We start from the raw sequence: 24,463 nt of genomic DNA, 5'->3' as shown, positions 1-24,463 counted from the left end.
ACCACAGAACTCAGCCCTTGTGGGCTAGAGACATACGGTCTTGACCGTCTGGTGCATAGAGATTGCCCACAGGTCACTGTACTGTCCCTGACAGGCTTCGAAGCTATACATTCCATCATGTATTCCATCAGCTTTGACAGTATTACTCTATTGCTCATCTTTCAAGCTAAAGGCTCAGTTCAAGGCTTAAACTACTCAGGTTCAAAAGTTTAACAGTATTTAAGTTCTTAGCTTCTTTAGGTAATGCAGTTCCAATTCTGCCAGTTTCACATTTCAGCTAAGCTTCCAGGTTTTCCAGCCTACAAGCTTTTTAGCAATACATTCCGTCATTAATTCCATGTTTCAGCATTGACAGTATTACAGTTTATCTTCCAGCTTTTGTAGCAATGTGTTTATGTTTTGAGCTTCTTTAGGCAATGCAGTTCAGATTCCAACTCTCCCAATTTCATATTTCAGCTAAGCTTCCAGATTTTTCAGCTTCCAATCTTTTTAGCTATACATTCCATCATTACAGTGTAACAGTTTATCTTCATGCTTTTGTAGCAATGTAGTTAAGTTCTTAGCTTCTTTAGGTAATGCACTTCAGCTTCCAATTCTGCCAGTTTCAGCTAAGCTTCAAGGTTTTTTCAGCTTCCAGGTTTTTTCAGCTTTCAGGATTTTCAGCTGTTCAGGTGTGATACATTTGACATTTCAGATTTTTAACATTCATGCATTTTCAGCAATGCTTTTGCTATTCAGTTCAGCTGCTCAGCATTCACACGCATTTTCTGCAGGAAATGCAATTTTCTAGTTTTATATTTGATGTTTCTATATTTTTATGTGCCTGGTTAGGCACAAACGGGGAATTGTCATAGAAATTGTAGTTTCACCACCTCACCACCTCCCTCAACCTTTCACATAGCTGTGCTAATCTAATTTATGACAGGATGACCTCCAGGAGGTCAACACACCTAGACGTTGTCTGCTCCAGAATAACCATCCTTTGTCCCATTGTCCCTGCAAGAATTACCGCTTTTTCTCATGTCACGTGTCTGTATTCTCGACCACTGTTGATGATGTCTGCCATTTAATATGACGTGTACAGATGGGTTAGTCAATCACATCCCTGGAAGCCTCATACCTGTGTATTGCTTTGAATATAAGGCCGCGCAAGACCAGACTGCAGACTTCTGTTGGATGAACCACTCACGTGCGTTGTCCTGAAGTCCTTGCGCTCATATGTTTTCTCAATAAACCAGACTTGACCTCTTTGAGCGAACCTTGGCAAATCCTTTTTGACTTTAGATCAGTTAAAAATCTTCTACAGGTCCCCCTCGAAAACGAGATGCTTTATCTCAAGAGGTTTTCCTTCAATAAAGTTACCAAAAGATTAAATGTAGTGGTTCCAGAATTCAAAGGATTTTTAAATTTCTAAAATTCCTCCCTATTGGTCAAATATTCATGCTTAGTTGTTTATTTGGACCACAAACATCTGAGTTGTACAATAGAGGCTATATTTAGTTCTGGAGTTTAGCCAAGCCATCTCTACTTACAGTATTATAAGCTAGGAGACGCTTATCATAGTCACAACTGTCACCTTCACAACCATCTGCAAAATGTATTTACACATCATAAGATGATAGTTCAGTGGAGCATCTGTTAAGTGATAGGAATACCCCATGTAGGGTTAGTTTTCTAGACACGCCTAGAGGTATTTTCAATGGAGAATGCATTTAAGTTTATTTAATTTATTTTCTTTCTTTTTTTTTTTTTACTTTAATCTTTATCCAGGAATGGGGGAACATAAGTGTTCAGATACCATGACGCTGTAACATTCACTTGAAGACACAGGTATTACTCGCCAGTCGCAGAGTTTAATCTTTTAAATATACATTGTCTTTTTTCCATATTAAATACCCCGGCCTCCCACCCCACCCTCTCCCTCCCTCAACTCCCTTTGCTATCTCTGATTCCTCTGTACCTCCTCCACAGAAAGAGCAAGTCCAGCTGAAAACACACTCTCTACTTGTGCAGCATATTGCTTTTTAAGACATTTGCGAACATAAATTAAAATACTACATCTTTGTTTTTTTCTTTTCTGCTCCCATACAGCACTGTTTTGAACAGAATCTAAAAAAAACAACAGTGTCCCTCAGTCTGGCTACACAAAACAAAATGGCGAGTCCCCTGCCATTCACAACATGGTATAATCCCACACCCTTTCAGTCCCACATTGTGGTCTATACCATGACACTTGTTTGGGGGAGGGTTACTGGGTCATCTGTAGACATCAATACAGTGTGTCCTGGTTGTGACCAATTGACTGGGCGTTTACAGGATGTGTAAAATGGCTGATGTCCAATCAACAGGCTTCTTTTGATCTCGTTGACTCACTAGTGTTCCTGTCTCCTTTATCATATTCTCTCGTCTTTGCTGGCTAGAATGCTTTGCTTATGCTTTCCAGCCCTCTCAATGGGATGTGCTTACAGTCTTCTCATTCAGGAAGTGTGCGCTATTCGCGGCTTGCTATTGGTTCACATGTTCAGGCGACAGGGTTGTCATTGGTCCACCCCCGGGGTGAGGGGCGGGGTGCAGGCAGAGTGAAGGACAGCGTGTAATGGCACTAGAGGAAAACTCGGTTTAGTCACAAGGCATGCATGTTAACACTGAACTCAAGAGTCTCACCAGAAGTATTCATGTGTACTGTGCGTGTATACATGTATGTGAGTTTGTTTGGGTGTGTGTATCAATGCTTGTGCATGTCTGTGTGTGAGTGTGGTATGTCCAAGTCTTTTCAAGTTTCTTGTCCATATTTTTAGCAGTCTGTTCCCCCTGCCCCCTCTGGGAGTGGGAGGGGGCTGCGTAGGCATCGGGTTCAGGGTTGAGGAGGGGTCAAACGCGAGGGGAGTATTTGGGGCTTCTTGGCACCTCGGTGAAAGATTTCAGCTCGTAAGGGATCCCCGTGTCCACCTCAATGGATTTGCGGGAGAATAGCAGCCGGATATCGTTGTGCAAGTAGATTTTCCCAGATTTGGAGCTCTGGAATCTGAGTTAAAAACAAAAACAATTCTAGGAATGAGTTAATACTCTTGTCAAAGCCAACTAAACTGTATTGAAACAGGACTGCTTTGGCCAAGTGTGCAAACAATTTCAGAAATATATCCTCAAAGAAAGTTGCAGCTGTGACATGCCTACTGTATAAGGATAGACTGTGATTGAAATTCTCTATTTCACTATAAACAATAGATTTGTGTACTGTATTGATGAAAATTGATGGATGCATAAAGGCACATGAATAAACACTTGCACTGCCCGGATAAACAGAAAAATTGATCTTAATTGCAAAGGATGAATAAAAACAGCTGAAATGTAGACATACCTGAGGTGTATCAGGTAGCAGAGAATCTTCTTCCTGTCCACAGCCCCGCCCTCTGGAGGCCCCTCGCCTTTCCTCTCTAGCCCCTCCTCCACAGGCATCAGGAAGATGCGGTGACGCAGGAAGGTCATGTGATTGACAGGCATGTCCCCAAAGTTGTACGTCACCAGGAACATCTTCACCACAGTTTTGTTGGGGTTGAATAAGGTCTGAGGAAAGTGAAACAGTGGAGAACAACAGTCCAAAAAATCAAATAATTATGTCACTCAATAAAAGTCCATTGAAAACCTCACATGAAGGCTGGCGTACAGCCAAATAGACAGTGGACAACTGTGACAAGTTATGACAGAGGAGTACAATACCCGTCAATGTCAAGAAATAAGTCAAGGACTCTGTGACCTTTAAAAGACACATTTAAAAGTGATGAAACGGGAAGCAAACAACTCAAAAATAGCTGTGCAGAGGAGAAAGGGAGGGTGATCTCACCACTTGGATGGTCCCTGCCCTGGGTACGCTGTATCCTCTCTTTCCAAGAGGGTCAAGGGAAATCACCCCCTGAGAGAAGAGGAAGATGATGCAACATTACCACACATCACATAGATATACAGTAACACATATTACAGTATAGCTATTTACTGTACACTATATACAACGAGCATGCAGTACTCATAAAATATTAGAGATCCAGTGGTCCAATAGATGATGACTTCATAAGCAATTTCAAAGCCCTCTGTGAGAACCAATTATGTAAACTCTTCCGTCTCTTTTGGACCTTACGGCTTGAGAATATCCTTCACACACACACGCACGTGTGCGCACGCACGCACGCAGGCGCACGCACGCATGCTCGCACTCACAACACACACACACACACATTCAAAGCTTGCCAACTGACCAGGAAGGGTGAGGGTGCACTGTGCTCTGAAATGTCGTAGTAGGTGACCTGTACGGGCAGGGTGACATGCTGTGGGCAGTAGGATCCGCTGGCCCCGATCTCTGCTGTGAAGCCCTCGATGTGCCCCGATGGAGAGAAACGCCCCTTTAAGATGGATTCCTGCAACACAGGGACACATGAGTGGGACTGGTAAGTTTATCTCAAGTGTCCCCTCATAGATGGACTACAGACACACAACATCGACAAACATTAAACTCATCAAAATCTGCAGTGGGAAAGCCAGTTGTTAGGTTTCTGTACAACTATCATCTTTAGGGACACTCAAAAGAAAGAGTATGAACTCAGATTTTCTATATGCAGTTGTGATGGGAAGAGTTTAAACATAGGTCCCCTGCAGGAATCAAGATCGTGTCAGCCTGTTGAGCTAAAACCGAGGTATCACCTACAACGCCAACTGTAAAGGACCTGGGCCTGTATTCACAAATAATCTTATACTATTCTTAAGAACACTCCTAAATAGCACTTAAAATGTATTACCAAAGAGATGTGCTTAAAGCTGCAGGATGTACGATTTCGGTAATATTTTTAACATTTAAAGGTGCAATATTTGGCTGACACTAAAATTAAATAAAATACATAATCTGTGGAAGTCGCAGGACTGCAATAAGTGCGTCCAATCATTTTGAGTTGCCAACTTGAAATGATTGGATGTTTACCTGCCTGTCAACCTACCTACCTGCCTTGTGAGTGTCATTTGTTTTCCTCACATTTTAAGGAGTTTTGGTGGGAGGCCTGAAGGGAGGGGTGGGAATTTTGTTGGTTGCATTTAAAGCCTTTCAAAATCGTTCTCACAGGAGATCACTGCATACTGCACCTTTAAATATTGCTATATAGCTATGATAAATCAAGAGAAAACCATGTCTTTGTAGAGCGGTGTTTGACTCAACTAAAGTAATTATAATAATAATTTGGTGTCAAGTCAACCCCAGAACAATTTTTTTAAAGTGGGGGAAAAGCATGGAGCTGGGGGTGCCTCCTCCCATAGAGGTGTGGCCACATATGGTTCAAAGCGTGTGCGTGTGCTGAGATACAATGAGCAACAGAGGGTATTCTTCTATGGCCTTATGGGAGTGTGGGCATACCCAAACCCACAAACCATGAAGGTGAAGCTGAATTTATCCTGGCAGATGGAATTTTTGTTCACTGCTAGCTTGTAGTTTGTTTGTAGCAGACTCATAGCACTGATGTTTCATACTGCAGCTTCAAGAGACCCATTTTGAGTACAGTCATGAGGGCAAATATGAGTGAGAAAACTAGCTAGAACAATTACCAACTACCATCTGCATTACAAAACCATGGTCCCTTTGTGGGCAGACCACGGCAGTGTTTGGCGACAGTACAAGTAGAAGTGTTTCAATCCTAACCTAGAAATGAGATCCGATCAACTAATCTCTGCTGTTGTGTACTTTTCCTCTTCCATAGACTTATGAGATAAAGATGACATTCCATGGCTGGTACACTCTGTGCCAACCAGCAATTGTTGTGGTTAGCGCCAAGGCGGCGTAGGTTAACTTGACAAAACAAGGCCACAGAAGAGACCAGAAAGACAGTCTTATCGGAGAAGAGACGAGGGGGGGGGGGGACACTCAAACCACATTAGAACGTTGCAACGAGACCAAAGCTTTGATTTGGGTCCAGACAGCATACAGAGAGGTCAACTGTACATTAGACCAGGGGTGGCCAACCCGTGGCTCGCGAGCCGCATGCGGCTCTTTGCCCGTCAATGTGCGGCTCCTCCATCCATTTATTTTAAAAAAGTTGGCTTGCCTTTCATAAAAAAAATAAAATAATTAATTCCATAAGAACGTTTCTCTCTCTCTAGTTTCACTGTGCATTTCTTCCAGCCCATTTTAGTTTATTGTAGATTTGTCATAAAATCATATGATTCGCTAGGTCGCGAGGAAGTCGCGTGAGAACCACTTCAAAACAATCATATAGGTAGCAAATCACCTTGGTAACAAAATAATTGTAAACAAAATAATTTGCTTTGCGTGGGTCATTCTCTTTTACGACAAAAGCTAACGTAGCCTAGGCTACTGTACACAACCAAAGAATGGCTGGAAAGAAATGCGCAGCAAAAAGAAAATATGAAGACGAACACAGGACATTTTTTACCCGAGTGGGAGAGTCATTTTTTCTTCATAAAACGTAATGGTAAGCCATTCTGTCTGATATGCCAGACATCATTGGGACATTTCAAAGCCTCAGATGTCCAGTCCAGCCCAACCCAGCCCAGCCCAGCCCAGCCCAGCCCAGCCCAGCCCAGCCCAGCCCAGCCCAGTCCAGTCCAGTCCAGTCCAGTCCAGTCTAACCCAGCCCAGCCCAGCCCAGTCCAGTCCAGTCCAATCCAATCCAGTCCAGCCTAACCCAGCCCAGCCCAGCCCAGCCCAACCCAGCCCAACCCAGTCCAGCCTAACCCAGCCCAGCCTAACCCAGCACAGTCCAGCCCAGTCCAGCCCAGCCTAACCCAGCCCAGTCCAGCCTAACCCAGCCCAGTCCAGCCTAACCCAGCCCAGTCCAGCCTAACCCAGCCCAGCCCAGCTTAACCCAGCCCATCCCATCCCAGGACAGTCCAGCCTTACCCAGCCCAGACTAACCCAGTTCAGTCCAGCCCAGCCCAGCCCAGTCCAGTCCAGTCCAGTCCAGTCCAGTCCAGTCCAGTCCAGTCCAGTCCAGTCCAGTCCAGTCCAGTCCAACCAAGCCCAACCTAACCCAACCCAGTCCAAAATATATTATGTCAGAAAATATCTTGTTGTAGGCTTTGTATTAATTTTAAATAAATTAACTTTAAATGTATATTTAATGGACAATAACGTTTTTCTTCTTATTTTAGACTGGGGTGCCTTGGGATTTTAAGTACTTATGAAGGGTGCGGTGACTGAAAGAAAGGTTGAGAAACGCTGGTATATATGGTGTGGCTCTTAGTCTCTGACTGGTTGGTCACCCCTGCATTAGACTATATGCCATCGTCTTTTGTATGTCAAACCTTCTGGAATAAACAGCTTTTGATGTCGCTCAAATCCTGTGTTGGAGAGAATCATTTGGAATACATAAGAACAAGGAGACACTGGACTGTGTGGTATTGTGTGAGATTGGGGGCCGTCTTTTATTGTCATCAAAGCACAACGCAGAGCTTAATAAGGACAATGATAAAAGACAACGAAAGTCAACACTACCCACCAGCCCCCACTGGTGAAGACCGTGTGTCTCTAGCCCACTCAGGGGCTGAGTTGTGGGGCTCGTGGTGTGGATAGTAGCGTGGTGGCGAGACTCCGTCCCCTCGGATTACACTGGGTCGAGGGCATTTCAGTGACCTCCGGGCAATTTCCGTGCACCCACCGGCCCACAGCTTGTGTCTCTAGCTCACTCAGAGGCTGAGTTGAGGGTTCCGTGGCGTGGTTAGTGGCGAGACGGCAAGACTCCGCCTTCTCATGTCATAGCAGGTCGTGGACAGTGTACCCCAATCCGGGCCACCCACCTGCCTTCACCAGCGAAGACCGTGCGTCTCTAGCCCACTCAGGGGCAATCTCCATGCACCCACCTTTAAGATACCTTCCAGCTCTCTCCTGTGAACTGTCACCATAGCAAGCACAGCGCAACAGCAGCTCTACAGCACCAAAGCACAGAACACACAGAATTCACTTGCCTACGTTTCAATGGGGAGCGCTGTTGCCAAACAAATCGTGTGAACATTTTGATATATATGTGTGTGAGCTGTCAAAACTGTAGGAGTGCTAGCAGTTTACAAAATGTGTGAATATTCAAAGCAACTGCTGCCACCACTCTAAAAACAAAGTTACTGAACATTCCAAAAGCAGTTTCAAGAAGTTTCAAAGGGACAAAAAATAGTTTTAAAAGTTAAATTTCTAAAAAAATATTAAAAAAAATAAAAAATCTGAATGGATCCGTTAAAGAGCTAAACATTGTGAACATTTAAAAGTTTGAATGAAGTTTCCAGCACAAAGTAGTTAAGGAGACAAAAACTGGGGAGAAAGGACATTTCCTGGAGAAAATGTGAGGTGGACTAGCTGCTGCAGCTGTATGTAACAGCTACTGCTAGAACTACTACGGACCGTGCGTCTCTAGCCCACTCAGGGGCTGAATAGTGGGGTCTGTGGCGTGGACAGTGGCGTGGACAATGGCGTGGTGGCAGAGACTCCACCCCCTCAGGTCAGAGCTGGTCGCGTACAGTGTACCCCTCTCTGGGCTTTCTCAAAAGTGCTAGTTTTGTCAATGTTTTGATCTGAACCATTGTATATGATCATAAGTAACCTTAAAACAGGGCTAAACATGCATTTTCCCTTTACTACTCCTTTAAACACTGCAGGCATGGCGACTAGTTAGAAAAAGGGTAAAAATGCAAAATAAGCAGCTCAAAAGTTAGTTTCAATGGGGAGCGGTTGCCGAACAAATCGTCATACCTCAAAAACGGTAAGTCACACAGCTTAGATACTTACATTGTACGAATCAGCACAGTTGTGTGAACGTTTTGATATATAATATGTGTATGAGCTGTTAAAACTGTAGGCATTGCAACAGGTTAGAAAAGGGGTAAAAATGCTAAATTAGCAGCTCAAAAGTTAGTGCGGCACCATACGTTTCAATGGGGAGCGCAGTTGCCAAACAAATCGTCTTACCGTGAAACCGTAGCAATTAGTTAACACACACACACCTACACAGACATACACCAGTCCACTTCCGGCTTTAGGCTTAGTCCCCCCTTCCCCTAACCCGGGTCTGTATCTTTTTCCTACCCCCACCCTACCCCTGACCCCTGCCTCTACCTGGACCCAGGCACACTCACACACACACAGACATACACCAGTCCCGGGCTCAGATCCCCTTCCCCTCATCCCTCCCCTCCCGCCTTGTTGAGAGGGGTCAGGGAAGAATTTTTACTTATCTGGTCACTTATCTGGCCCCTGGATGATACTGTTTCTTTGCCTAGGACAGCTGGTTATCTTCACACTTAGGGTGGCGTGGAAAGGGCAGCAATTGGATGTGTCCTGAGAACTTTAGCACCTGGGACTGGGAGGGTCCAACAACAGGTTTATGGACAGGAAAGGGGGAGTTGCAGAGCTTCTGGTTAAAAGCAGAGACACAGATCAAATTGGGCGCTCTCTCAACTGACCAGCCTTGATGCAGGTTGCTTGACAAGAAGCCACACTCGAGTATTTGTAACAATCCTTGGATGAATAAACTCTGGTAACTTTGTTGAACTGTTTTGCTTCTTAACCCATATTGAACGAGAAATTCTACAACTGCCCTACAAAGCCAAAACACTAACTTAATTTTTGTCAAAAATGAGTTTGTCATTTTTGGGACTTTAAGCATCTACTTTATCAAGTATCTTTAGTCAATTGTGTTGTTTTTTCGAGAAAATAGTGGGTTGATTTTACCTTAACTTCCAAAAGTGCTACAGAAGCCAAGGCAGAAGAATGTAACCTCAGTTACGGTTCTTTGCCATGGCTTCATGGCACTCTTCAACTTTTGATTTGAGATATGGTAGACTACTCTGCCTTTGTTTTGCTGTGCATCAACGTGGAGTTAGCCTACTGTTTACTGCACTCAAGTTACGGTTCTATATTAGTATAATAGTCTATCTGTCACTGAAACATTTCTGACACACTTTAGCTAGCTAGGTTATAATTTGAGAAACAACACTATATGCAATCAGAACAATGCAAACAAAGCATTGGAAACAAGCAATGCTTGCCAGCTATAAGTTATCGTAAATCATGTCAGCCTTTGACAGCTCGACAGCGAAACAAACTTGGCAGACTGTGATAGCCCAACAGTGTGAGACACTTTCCAGGACAGGCGCGAGTGCGAGTGAGACACCTCCTAGCCTAATCACACACACGCACGCATATGCATATGCATGTTCAGCACTAACGATTCACAATTAGGCCTAAATAAAGATAAACATTGCCTACCTTTAATCTATTGCAAACGCCGACAAATTATATCTACAGCTGTTTTGAGTACACTGCATTCAAAACGTTTAATACATTATTCTTTCTTGACAGGCTGACAGGTTTCCTACTGGCATTCATTCAATGCAATACAAAACGCGAGTCTGAGTCCACTATCCTTGCGTTGGTTGTAATCGTTGCATTCAATATTGTCTAACATTGTTTGCAGAAAGTTATCCTCCACATGCATGAACGTGTGTTTGTTGACCGAATGGATGTTGACGTTTGTGATGTCAAAAAAACAACATCCAATCACGTTCGCTCTGAATTGAGATCTCTTTTTTTCTTTCGATCTTCAAATGCTGTGGTCACAGCCATTCTCTGGACTGGTTTACACAAGGTATTTAACCACCTATAGGTTTAATAAATATATATATAATTGATCCAGTGAGTAGATCTCCATGAGTGTGGGCACCCCTGTCATAATGTAATAAATAGGTCCTAATGATATGTGAATTTGTAGGCCTAATGCCTGCAAATACACATTAATTCATACTCATTTACATGATATTATACGTATGTTTATATTACATCAAGCCTAATTGTGCCATGATCAGTAGGTTTTATGCAGATGTTATCATTATCATATACAGGTACTGATTTTGTATAGTGATCATCAACCAACCAATTGATTGATCAAATTGAAGTTACTGCCTTTTGCCTTGGCATGACTCATTATTTGCAGGCAATGCAAAGGCAGAGTACAGTAACCTCCAAATAAGGGTCAAAGGTCAAGTTTTAACTAAATATTTTTATGTAGATAAATTACTTTATAGAAAAACAAATAATTGCCAAATTTTCAATATCATACCTACAATAGATTTGGCTGACTTTAAAGTCATTTTTCTCAGTTCTGCACTCTGGTGAGTTAAGGTCTTTTGCATTTGTAGGGCAGAATAGTGTGAATGCTCTAAAGCATTCACACTAAAACTATAAAGAACTGGATAACTAGTGTGAATGCTGACACTTTAATAATTAAGAAATAGTGGGAATATTACAAGTTGGGCTAGCTTCTACAAGCCTCATAAGAAAGAAAGAAAGAAAGAAAGAAAGAAAGAAAAATAAATAGTTGGAATATCACAAGTTGGGCTAGGCTCTGTAAACTAGCCCACCTTAAAATCCATGATGAAATCTACACGCCAAAATGATCAAATTAAAGGGCCTTTCCCCACTTGCCCCAGCACGCATGCGCACAGGCCAGCGCGCAGACTGGCTATTCTCCGGCTCACATTCTCTGCGCTACGATCGGATTGTTGCTGAGGAATGACGCCGACAATATTCTCGGCACCAACAACGATCGTAGCGCAGAGAATGTGAGCCGGAGAATAGCCAGTCTGCGCGCTGGCCTGTGCGCATGCGTGCTGGGGCAAGTGGGGAAAGGCGTGTAAATATCATATTACAGAGGCTAAAGACCCCGTATTTGAAAACAACAACAATGCCTCGCGTTGAGGAATCGCAACTGTCGATTCATTCAATCTGATTGATGAAAACAACCGTTTAGCGGCCGAAAATGGATTTTGAGAAACTGCATTCTCGGTGCCCCGATCACCGTCATTACATGGATATACTGGCTCGCGCTGGATTTTAAATTTCTTCTACAGGCCTCCGAACAACACCAAAGTGATCTCGGTGAGTCAAACTTCTTATAATATGTCGTAAATAAGGTCCAGGTTGTCAAAAACGAGCATTGCCCTTTAGGATGCAGTTTTCACGGTTGGTTGCATATGGGTGGCCCGGGGAGCAGTACACTGTCCTCGACCGGCTCTGACCCAAGGGGGCGGAGTCTCGTCACCACGCCACTATCCACGCCACTGTCCCCACATCTCAGCCCCTGAGTGAGCTACAGACACACGGTCTTCACTGTTGGGTGCATGAAGATTGCCCGGATGTCAGTGCACTGCCCCCAACCTGCTCTGACCGGAGGGGGTGGAGTCTCGCCATCACACCACTATCCACGCCACCGACCTCACAACACAGCCTCTGAGGTGGCTAGAGACACACGGTCTTCACTGGTGAAGGCAGGTGGGTAGCCCGGCACGGCCTACACTGTCCAAGACCGGCTATGACCCAAGGGGGCGGAGTCTCGCCACCACGCCACTATCCACGCCATAGACACCACAACTAAGACCCTGAGTGAGCTACAGACACACGGTCTTCACTGGTGGGTACAGGGACATTGCCCGGACGTCAGTGCATTGCCCCCAACCTGCTCTGACCGGAGGGGGCGGAGTCTCGCCATCACGCCACTATCCACGCCACGGACCTCACAACACAGCCTCTGAGGCGGCTAGAGACACATGGTCTTCACTGGTGAAGGCAGGTGGGTAGCCCGGTGCGGCCTACACTGTCCACGACCGGCTCTGACCCGAGGGGGCGGAGTCTCACCACCACGCCACTATCCACACCACAGACACCACAACTAAGATCCTGAGTGAGCTACAGACACACAGTCTTCACTGGTGGGTGCAGGGAGATTGCCCGGACGTCGCTGCACTGCCCACGACCTGCTCTGACTCGAAGGGGCGGAGTCTCGCCATCACGCCACTACTACGCCACAGACCTCACGACTCAGCCCTTGATTGGGCTAGAGACACACGATCTTCACTGGTGAAGGCAGGTGGGTAACCCTGTGCGGCCTACACTGTCCACGACCGGCTCTGACCCGAGGGGGCGGAGTCTCGCCAGCACGCCACTCTCCACGCCACAGACACCACAACTAAGACCCTGAGTAAGCTACAGACACAGAGTCTTCACTGGTGGGTGCAGGGAGATTGCCCGGATTTCAGTGCACTGCCCCCGACTGGCTCTGACCCGAGGGTGCGGAGTCTCGCCACCACGCCACTACCACGCCTCGGACCTCACAACACAGCCTCTGAGGTGGCTAGAGACACACGGTCTTCACTGGTGAAGGCAGGTGGGTAGCCCGGTGCGGCCTACACTGTCCACAACTGGCTCTGACCCGAGGGGGCGGAGTCTCGTCACCACGCCACTATCGACGCCACAGACACCACAACTAAGACCCTGAGTGAGCTAAAAGTTTAAAAGTATTACTATAGTAGTACTATTCTTGGCTGTGATATTTATTGTACCGAGTAAATGTTTACATTGTATATTGTCTTGACCCATTGAGGAAACTAAATGTGAATATAGGCTAAGCAATACCTGAATTTTAATGTGCAACATGAACAAACTCTAGCCTACTAGAATAGTCGATATTTTCACATTGCACTTGCAGACCTTTATTCTAAGCCACAAGAGACACTTATTCAAAAATAAAGTGTTAACTGAATCAGATTATTGTTGGAGTCAATTTATTTTTCAGTAGCCTTTATATTGCATAGAAAACTGTGCTCATGTGTCACGCTGTGTTTGTAGCCCTCTGCAAATACCAACCCCACCCATACAGCAGTAGGCCTACAACTACATAACATTGGTTGGATAGGCTTATAATAGCCTAATAAAAAACTAAGTTTGAGCTAGCTAACGTTACCTACCATTAGCTCAACCGGGACAGTTGCCAGTTAGCGATGAGAGGCAAAGTCCCAAGCCCAGTTGATAGCCTCCATCGTGGGATGAGGGTGGTGCAATTGGCCACTATCCAGCTTCATACACCCAACGTTAGGCTAGCTAAGCTAGCTAGCAAGCAAGCAGTTGCAAAGTCGAACAATACAGGTTGTAAAATGATGCGGGGGCATATCTCTCGCTAGCTATGCATGCTGTATTATATTATTTTAAGAGTTGGCCCCAAAACACAAAAACGTTAATTTGAAGTTAAAAGCTAACAAAAGCTGGGGCAGTCTATAAACTGGGGCCGTCTCATTCATGACGGCGACAGGCACTAGCCTGGCAGACTGCATCGAATAGTTATCAAACAAGCTTGGGAACTAACGCGTCAGACTAAACAAGCTTTTTTAGGCAATGCAGTTCAGATTCCAACTCTCCCAGTTTCATATTTCAGCTAAGCTTCCAGGTTCTTCAGCTTCCAATATTTTTAGCTATACATTCCATCATTACAGTGTAACAGTTTATCTTCCAGCTTCTGTAGCAATGTATTTAAGTTCTTAGCTGCTTTATGTAATGCACTTCAGCTTCCAATTCTGCCAGTTTCACAGTTCAAATAATCTTCAAGGTTTTTCAGCTTCCAGGCTTTTCAGCTTTCAGGATTTTCAGCCGTTCAGGTGTGATGCATTTGACATTTCAGATTTTTCACATTCATGCATTTTCAGCAATGCTTTTGCTATTCCGTTCAGCTGCTCAGCATTCACACGCATTTTCTGCAGGAAATGCAATTTTCTAGTTTCCTCAGTTCTTCCACTGGCTTCCGAACTCACAGGTACGTTTGAACGAACCCTCTCATGGTTTTGAGTTGTATTTGCCTTGTTTTCGTTTCGGATTGTGTTGTTGGTCTGGCATATTGTTGAAAACAAACTCCCCGGGGAAGGTGGTGGCGATCTAAGGCATTGTTTTTAACAGTGGCAGTTTAGGATTGGTGATATTGCATTGTTCTCTGACTTCGTCCTTGTTTAGGCTACCGGGGTTCTCTTCAGAAGAGGTGTAATTTTGGGTTTGGGACTCGCTCCCTTACAGTTGATGTAGACTACAGTTTAGATTGTTTGTCGGCTTGGCTGTAGTTAAGAAGTGAGAGTGCACTTCTAGGATAACGTTTTGGGTTGTTTTAGTTCGATGTTCCAGAATTAGCACAGAAGGGAACCTGTTGAAGTTCGCAGGGAGTGCGATTTCCAAATAGGCCTAATTGAAGTTCGCAGATAGTGCGATTCCCAAAGGGGTTGAAGTTCGCAGTGGGTGCGATGACCAGCTAATCTCCGGAGTGTCTGTTTTTGTCCCCGAACGGGGTTGTGTTGTCTTTGTGTTTGTCTAGCGCTATTTCGCCGGCTCAGTGGTATTTTTGATTGCATTTTTGAGCTTCGGCTCTTGCCTTGTATTGTTTGTTAAGCACGCTTTTATCCAGGTAGGTATTGTTCACATTTTGTACATTGTTAAATCGTAACTGCTAGATTTCCAGTAGGCTAGCTGGTCGTCTGGGAGACGCAGAAAACACCACTCCGCTCTCCCGTGATCCACCATCGAGCCAGAGGGAGAACAAAGGACCAGTTGCTGGGTGAGTTACTTAGCGGTTTAATGTGTCTTTGTTTCTTTCAAAATTGTATTCTTTCCCGCCGTGAGTTAACTATAAGGTTTCCTTTCATTGCTGTTTTGGGGTTTTAGGCTGCGTCGTGTTCATTAGGGATTCTACTGCTAGCTTGCCGCTTGATATCGTCAGTTTGTCTAGCCCTGATGAGATTGTTGCGCTGAAGCATTATTCTGCGAGCGTTTGTTGGCAGATTTCGTTATGCGCTAAAGCATTTTCGATTTCTTACATCCCCATCTGACACTTAGTGTTCAATTTTTGCTAAGATTCGGGCTCAGCTAGAGGTGTTTGAGATGTCTAGGTTAAGGGAAAAGCCTGTTAATTCTATAGACTGGTCTGCTTTTAAGATTTGGGAGAGAGTAGCACGAGAGGGGTTTTTTAGGTCAGGAAGGAAAGATAAGGAGGTTCAGCAGACGGTCTCTCCGCCATTTCCCCAGCAGAATAACTCTGATTTAAGATTAGATCTGTCCCCCTCAACTCTTTGCCCCGTGCTCACACCACCCAACCAGGCTGTTGTTCTTTCCCCTTTTCATGCTCCCGCCATTATTAGCCACGTCCCTTCTCTCTCTGCCGTATCCCCTCCCAGTATTGCCTCTGCGCCAACCGATCCTTCTTCCCCGCCCATGCAGGCGCCTCCACAATACGAATTAAGCGCGCCCCTTTCTACGAGATATTACACCAAACAAGAACAGATCAGGAAGGAAGAATTGGCTAGAGCTATATCTGAGGCTAAGTTTAATTTGGAACAACTGCAAATGGCTAGAGATAGTCTGGAGGGACCGCAAATACAAGCCCCACTGATACGCTGCCCAAATCCTGTTCCTCGCCCTTCTCAAATAAATGATGCAGCTGGTTACGCGGCCTGGACTCCAGAGATTAGGGTTTATAGACCGTGGCGTTCTGATGAACTGCGTGATGTAGCTAAAACCTTGCCCGATCCAACCAAAGACATGAACGAGTTCGAGAATCTTTTTAACAGTTTAGTTCAAATGTATGAGCCTCACGCAGAGGAAATCGCCATGATCATGAGACAACTGCTTGGGTTAAAATGGGGGGATGTGAAAGATACGTTTGACATTACGTTGCCTTTTTCTCATAACGATTTTACTGGCCAAAACGCTGCGCTGTTGAACAGAATCAAAACTCGATTCCCTAAGAACATGGATTGGGACCGTATCACTTATTGTAAACAAAAATCCGATGAACAGTTCGAGAAATTTTGGGAACGGTTAGAATCAGCCTTCGCCACACACAGTGGCATGGACAAAGCGAATGCTGACTACAAAAAGATCTTGAAACAACAGCTAATGAATAACACTCTTTCTTCGTTGTCCGACCTTCTTTGTCTCTCGCGGAAGTTGTTGACCATTTCCGCTATGCGGAACGTCTCCGTGATCACATTCAACAACGTGATTTGCAAGAGGCGAGAGCGCGTGCAGCCAAATTGCAAGCTGCTCAGTTACGACAGCTGGACAATCAAACTGCTGGTGCGAGGTGGAACCACACAATCAAACAATAGGAAGCGTTCTGGTAGGGTTAGGCGAGGGAAAAGGTATAATCGAAGTGAAGACAGAGACGATTCATGCTTCCATTGTGGTCAGTATGGCCACTGGATTGAACGGTGTCACAGTTACCGCAGGCAAAATGAGAAGAAGAATCCTGCAACCTGGGATTCGGCGCCACCTCCTGGAGTGAACAACCCACAACAGTCATGACTAGGCCAGGAATAGACAGTCTAGCTGAGGGACCGTCAGATAGTACAGCTTGGAGGATGAAGAGCAGGTTGTTCATATTTGTCAAATACCTTCATCTGCATACAGCATCGCCTAACAACCCAATTATATATTTTTTAATGTTTATGTTAAATATCTGATGTTTATAGTTTGAGGCACATTCATCGGGTCTGAGTGTTTTTCTGAGTGTTTTTACAGACAACTGTTGTGACGGGTGAATGCCGAACCAGGAGAAGGGCACAGGATCGGAGGTGGAGATGGAGGTTACCGGCCTGCTTCCCTACAGATGGGCGACACCTGTGGTTCGTGGGATGCAGGGCCAACGCCATGTCACCGACTCACCGTGACAACAGATAAGTATGACATAGGGAAGAGACCATTTTGTCCGAAGCGTGCCCAATACTCTGTCCTCAAATGCAGAAGAGGGAAGTTTTAGATAATTGATATTTTGTTAATTGTAAATGAAGCGAGTTCATTTTAGTGTTATTTTATTTGAGTAATGCATTTTTTTTTTCCCATCTCTGTTTTATCCTGACTTCAGGGAATTTTCGTTTTCACCCTTAGGGGGTGTTGTTTTGTTGAGACAAGAATGTTTTTATTTTATTTTTTATTTCATAAAATGGCGAGAGAAATTCTAAGAGCAAAATCCAATTGCCTTGATCACGACTGGGGACTGGGCATGTTAAAGTAATTCTTACACTGCCCCTGATGTCACTGTAGGCTACTGCAGAGCCTAGATCCCTGCTACTGTCCGATTCGGTAAATGGACAAAAGCTAGGTCCCCACTGACAAACTACATAGACTGACGAGCCTGACTGGCTCTAACGACACTTGAACAGACACCCTGTTTAAGTTTTCCTGACTATGACTAACACCATGTTCCCCAAAGCAGGATCATCTCCTGCCAGGAAGAGGAGATGATAGAATGTGACTTGCACTTAACGATGTTTCTGAGTATCTTCAACAGACTGCTGATAACCGTTCCTGACCAAAGAGGGGAACAGGGAGACCACACCAGACCAGAGGACTCTCCTCTTGCTCTCCTGTTTTGTCTATGCTGTCTCTGTCATATGTGGATTCACAGGTCTCTCCTCCCATGTCTCTCAAAGACATTGCCGACCTGCAAGACTCTGCTCCCCGTATGAAATCCCCACTAAGGGAAGGCGACCATTCCGGACGCCAGAGAGGGCTTCTTGCATCATCTCCAACCAGGCCATTGGGTCCTGATCCGCGACCTGGGGCAGTACCAGATTCAACTCACCACACAGACGGCTGCCAGAGTAGCTGAGAGAACTTTGTGGGTCCATGAGAGCCGTTGCGTCCCAGACCAAGGAGCAGACGAGCAGCCTGAGAAGAAGAGGCCAGAAGACATGGAAGAGAAGTAGAAGTAGCGGGGTGAACCTACCCGTCAAAGATGGAACAATCAGGACCATGGCATTCAGGCCTGTGTGGAATAGCTGTCAAAAGTAGCTGAGAGGACGGTCCATGCAGCCGAACCAGAGATCTCAAGAGCAAAGCAGTGGGCCGCCACACTGTCCTCTCCTCTGATGAGCAATCGGAGAGTGACCTTGCCGGTCACCGCCACATTGTCCTCTCCTCTGATGAGCAATCGGAGAGTGACCTTGCCGGTCACCTCCTTCTCGTGGTCGTTGTTATGACAACGTGAACAAGCTCAACAGCAATGACTGCACCACATAAACACTCACACTGGAACCTATATTGGACATTCAGAGACGCAAACATGGAAGCTACGATCCAGAAGAGGAAATGACATTCGATTGTTCACAACAGGAGTGAATGAACTTTGAAATTATCTTGAAAAAATATCATATTTGTTTAGAAGAGTTGCAATGGTTGAAACATGAGTTGATAAATGAATTTGAAGAGTTATTTCTTTGGGTTTTTCCTCTAAATTGACCAAGAGGTTTTTTGCCCTTTTGGTAACCATGTCATTTTTTTTACCTTGTTTCTGTCAAACTTTAAATCAAGGTTTTTGGTGAATGGTTGTCCACTTTTAGACTAGTAATCATGTCATATTTTTTACCTTGTTTCCTGTCAAATTTCTGAAACAAGGGAGTTTTGGTGCGTGATTTGCATGTGGAAAGAAAATCTAATTTTTGTTAAATATTTCACAATAAAGTTCCTTTTTACTCTGCGCCACCTAGTGGACAAGAATAGATTATGTCCTTTCCACATGTATAGCATAGCTGAATGTTTACACTTTGTTTGGATTTTATATTTGACCTCCGGGAGGTCCACACACCTAGAAATCTGTCTACACCAGAATAACCATCCTTCGTCCCTTTGTCCCTTTGTCTCCAAGAAATTGCCGCCTTTTTCCCATGTCACATGTCTGTATTCTCGGCCACGCCTGCCATTTCATATGACGTACAATGGGTTAGCCAATCATATCCTGGAAGCGCCTCATGTCGGGTTAGTTTTCTATACACGCCTAGGGGTCTTTTCAATGGAGAATCTCCACTTAAGTTTTTATTTATTGATTTATTTCTTTTTTTTTTTAACTTTAGGAATAGTCTTAATCTTTATCCAGGAATGGGTTCAGATACCATTCATAACATTCACTTGAAGACACAGGTATTACTCGCCAGTCGCAGAGTTTAATCTTTTAAATATACATGGTCTTTTTTCCATATTAAATACCCCGGCTTCCCACCCCACCCTCTCCCTCCCTCAACTCCCTTTGCTATCTCTGCTTCCTCTGTACCTCCTCCACTGAAAGAGCAAGTCCAGCTGAAAACACACTCTCTACTTGTGCAGCATATTGGTTTTTAAGACATTTGCGAACATGAATTAAAATACTACAGCTTTGTTTTTTTTTCTTTTCTGCTCCGTACAAGACTGTTTTGAACAGAATCAGAATCTAAAAAAAACTGTGTCCCTCAGTCTGGCTACACAAAACAAAATGGTGAGTCTCCTGCCGTTCACAACATGGCATAATCCCACACCCTTTCAGTCCCACACTGTGGTCTATACCATGACACTTGTGTGGGGGAGGGTTACTGGGTCATCTGTAGACATCAATACAGTGTGTCCTGGGTGTGACCAATTGACTGGGCATTTACAGGATGTGTAAAATGGCTGATGTCCAATCAACAGGCTTCTTTTGATCTTCTTGACTCACTAGTGTTCCTGTGTCTCCTTTGTCATATGCCCTCATCTTTGCTGGCTAGAATGAGGGGTCTTATGCTTTCCAGCCCTCTCAATGGGATGTGCTTACAGTCTTCTTAGTCAGGAAGTGTGCGCTATTCGCGGCTTGCTATTGGTTCACATGTTCAGGTGACAGGGTTGTCATTGGTGGTCATTGATCCACCCCCGGGGTGAGGGGCGGGGTGCAGGCAGAGTGAAGTACAGCGTGTAATGGCACTAGAGGAAAACTTGGATGGAGAACACTTTCACGTATAGTATATTTTTATACTGTATTATACTGTATTACATCAATACATTTGTATTACTCGCATGTAGTAATCATTTTATTAAGAATAATGAATAAACTTCACTTTAGTAGGAACTGTGTTATTATGAGAGAGGGCTGTTAGTAGTTTAACAGGTCAGTTACAACAGATGTTCTGTCCTGAGTCAGCATTCCTTTGTCCCTGTGCCAACAAGATAGCCAAACAGTCACCTCTAGAGTGAGTAGCCTACAGTTGTAATGTGATCCCAGGAAGCCCCGTGTCCAAAGAGGGGGCAAAAATGTTTGCCAGCAAGGTTGAACAGAAAACAAGAGAAACTAAATGGAAAGGTTTACATTTATGAGATATAAAGTGCCTATTCGCGCAAGTTGTCATTAGCCGGTGCTAGCATGTCCAGTGAGCAGCAGGGAGATGAGGCTAGCGTTAGCATGTCCAGTGAGCAGCAGAGAGATGCGGCGCGTTTGAATGAGCTGATAACTGGGTTGATTTGTCCTAATTGTGCAGGGACTGTTCTTAAAATTAACATAGATCCTCAGAATAGTGGGTTCTGTAGTACTTTGCTCTTAGAGTGCAGTCTTTGTGAGAAATGGCTATCGCAAAAGTGTCTACACATCGACTCGGCTTCATGATACAACTAGGAATGATGTTGCATTTGATGTCAATGTGAGGATGGTCCTCTTAGCGTACGAGTTAGGGTTGGGGTATGCAGCTCTCCAAAAGATTAGTAAGTGTTGGATCCCAGGGCTTCATCTGAAAATGTATCAGAAACATGACAAGAGGGTGACAGGTAGGCTATTGAAACGTGTTCCCTCTCTCTCTCTCTCTCTCTCTCTCTCTAGCCAATATCAGAAGCCTATACATATGCACAGTAGTCTCCCTCTCTCTACCTGTGGCATTTCTACATGCATCCATAAACTGACCAAATAAACTGTTTTAATTTCAGTTGCTGAAATAGAGAGAGGTCTGGAGTCCTTGCACAGAAGCAGAGAGCAGATTAGGCAGGCATATGCAGATGTGGACCCAGAGGTAGGTAAGCTGACTGCCAATAAATGCAAAATGTTACAAAATTATTACAGTTATTGAGAATTATTACAATAATTCTCAATAACCAGCGTTCAGTGGACAACATGAAGGCGGCAATATGGGGTAGTCTGTTTCACTGATGACAACCCCATGCGCACCAGGAACATATTGTGGTTTTAGGACAGTTTTGTGGGCTGCAGCTGAGTGGGTTCTACAGACCAGGGGCCTCATTTATAAACATTGCGTAGAATCCACGTAACTAAGTTAGCTTAGCTAAGTGATTACTAAAATATACGCACAAAAAATCTCCGATTTATAAAACGCTGCGTATCACAACCCATGTTCACTCAGGCACGCCTACGCCAGCTGCCCTTTATAAATCACAATCAACACTTAACTTGGCGCACGTGAACGCGCGTTCTGATCACACCCCAATTAACGCCCACAATTGCCTATAAATGGTCAGTGATACGCCTATACATATGCAACGACAATGGAGCCGAGTGCAAAAGGCAGAAAGAGAAAGATACATTTTACCGATGCGAGGTGGAGGTATTGGTCAACGAGGTAGAGACGCCGCAAAAGTATCTTTTCGGAACGATGATTTCACATGTGCACGACTGATAAGAGCACCTGTTAGGCCTGAGTGGTCTGTTAGATAATGAATTATCTATCATGCAGGCTATATTGGCATTCGTTTAGTGCGGTAGGCCTTATATAGGTGGCTGCTTATATCCAAACTGATAATCATTATAAGCCTATAGTGTTGTTACATGGGTAATGGGGTTTGGATCTATATTGCACGTAATCTAATGCTTCACAGGGTGGCCCATGAATAAAATGCCTAACTTATCAACGTATAAACGGGTCAATTTACAATGACATCCATAACAATGCAAACATGTAGGCCTATAGTGACTACTTAAGGCAAGTATCCCCAATTTAACTGTACGACAGATCTGAGGGTTCTTTGCAGCAGCCAATTTGTGTATTTTCCGGGATATCATGCATTTCACATACTTTCTCAAAACATTCTGTAGGCATATAGAAGCTGCGTGTTCTAATGGATGTTGCGGGATAGCCAAGCACATATTAGAACATCTGTGCCAAGTACCGGCATATCCAAGGCCCAGTGCGTCATGGCCTACTATAATCCAGCTATATCAGTGCCTGTATCGAGGTCTTGTAAAAATATGGGGTCCATGGATGAGTTTCATGTGATTCTATAAAGCGTAATTATAGCTACACACATGACGATTCGTCATTCAAATTAATAATCTAACTTGCTCCCTTGTGCTCTTACAACTTGGAGACGCATCACCTATGCGCTGTTTTGCGCACAGCTAATTCTACCAAAGCGGCATGTGAGCATTGGGATGACATGCGTTTTTAGGCCCACATTCCTCGTATGCCTGCTACATGACAATCATAAGACAATATGAGGATATATGATGATGTACAATATAACCTAATGTAGCCTACAGTTGCCTCAAGTAGGACATTTCCATTCACCGCTCAACATCATTGTAATTGCGGCTTGCCTCAGTGGTCATTCGGGTTTACATAAAAGCCTAATCAAATATAGGCTATAAATACATAAATACATTAACGAATGAATAGGTGGATAATTAAACATACGAATAATTAACTAAATAAATGATTAACTGAATAAATATACTTCAACGCCGAATGCAACATTTGTTTGGTGCGGTATAGGCCTTATAGTTGTAGGCTAACGACATACGGAATCATTACTATGATAAGCTATAGGCTCGTGTCGTGTTGTGTTATCAACGTAATGTGGCTTTTATTCATAGGCTACTGCCCGTGATGCTTCTCGGGATAGCCTATAAATGAATAGGCCTACAACATAACATTATATTATGACACAAATGGGTAAATTCACAGACACATCCAAAGCAATGCCGACATTATTTCGTGATTAGGCTACGGTGGCGATTGATTCCGTTTAAACTGTGTGACACATTGGAGGGTTTCTTGCAGCGACCAATGTATTTATTATTCAATATGTCATGTGTTTCGCAGACTTTCCCGAGTTTCATCCCTCTGCCATCGGAGTCGCGTTTTCCCCTTTCTCCAGAAACGTGCTTATCGTAGTTAAAGGAGGGTCGAAGTGTGCGTAGAGTTACGCACACCTTCCGCCAACTTATCGCTCAGCTTGTTTTTTAATAAATACCGAAAGTTGCGTAGAAAGTTGCTCAGCATGGGTTACGCACGCTTTTGTACTTACGCAACGTTTATAAATGAGGCCCCAGCTGCTTAGAACAGTTTTGTGAACTCCAGCTGAGTGGGTTCTACAAACTAGCTGCCTAGAACAGTTTTGTGGATAGCTAGTGTGGTGCCATCTGAGGAGTGACTCTGTAGACCTATGACGGCGTAGCTTGATGTCTCCTATGGTGTTGCTTTTGACGATGGTTATATCACTTGTTTGTTTGGCAATCTATATTTAGCTTCTATTGGTTTTTACCCTGCATTGTTTACCACATCTTGTCCTGTGTATTTATGAATCAGCTTACTCTTCATGTTCATTCATTCATTCATTCATGTTTTCTCCATGTAAAACGCTTAAAAAAAACCAAAAGGTTAGACAATCTGTTTTCTCATGCATGTCCTCGTCAAATGTGTCTATCTTTGTCCATGATCTGTTTAACAAAATAATACAAGCTTTTTAAAAGGGAATGTTCTCTTCCCTACTAACATTGTCTCGTCTCTAGTCTCGTCTTACTAACACCCCACTCGTGGGCTGTACCTTGACGTGGTGAGTGGGCTTCCAACTAAACAGGTCTTGCTTCTCTATACAAAATGTCTACTCCTGGACTAT

General features: G+C 44.2%; 1 protein-coding gene across 2 annotated transcripts in view; it reads right to left on the bottom strand.

Moving 5' to 3' along the window:
* Positions 1-1,944: 1,944 nt before the first annotated feature.
* Positions 1,945-24,463, bottom strand: part of atosb (atos homolog b) — an 86,542-nt gene continuing 64,023 nt past the window's right edge. For both annotated transcript variants that reach the window (XM_084457356.1, XM_084457357.1), the window contains exons 8-11: positions 4,251-4,409; positions 3,842-3,910; positions 3,359-3,564; positions 1,945-3,025 (exon numbers count right to left, since the gene is read on the bottom strand). In XM_084457356.1, coding sequence (XP_084313482.1) covers positions 2,872-3,025; positions 3,359-3,564; positions 3,842-3,910; positions 4,251-4,409 — 588 coding nt within the window. In that variant the 3' untranslated portion in view covers positions 1,945-2,871. The remainder of the gene's footprint in view (positions 3,026-3,358; positions 3,565-3,841; positions 3,911-4,250; positions 4,410-24,463) is intronic.

This window comes from Borostomias antarcticus, assembly GCF_949987555.1.
Source record: "Borostomias antarcticus genome assembly, chromosome: 23".
In the NCBI taxonomy this organism is placed as follows: domain Eukaryota; kingdom Metazoa; phylum Chordata; class Actinopteri; order Stomiiformes; family Stomiidae; genus Borostomias; species Borostomias antarcticus.
The sequence above is the reverse complement of the archived record's forward strand: the minus strand, read 5'-3'. Positions and strand labels throughout refer to the sequence as shown.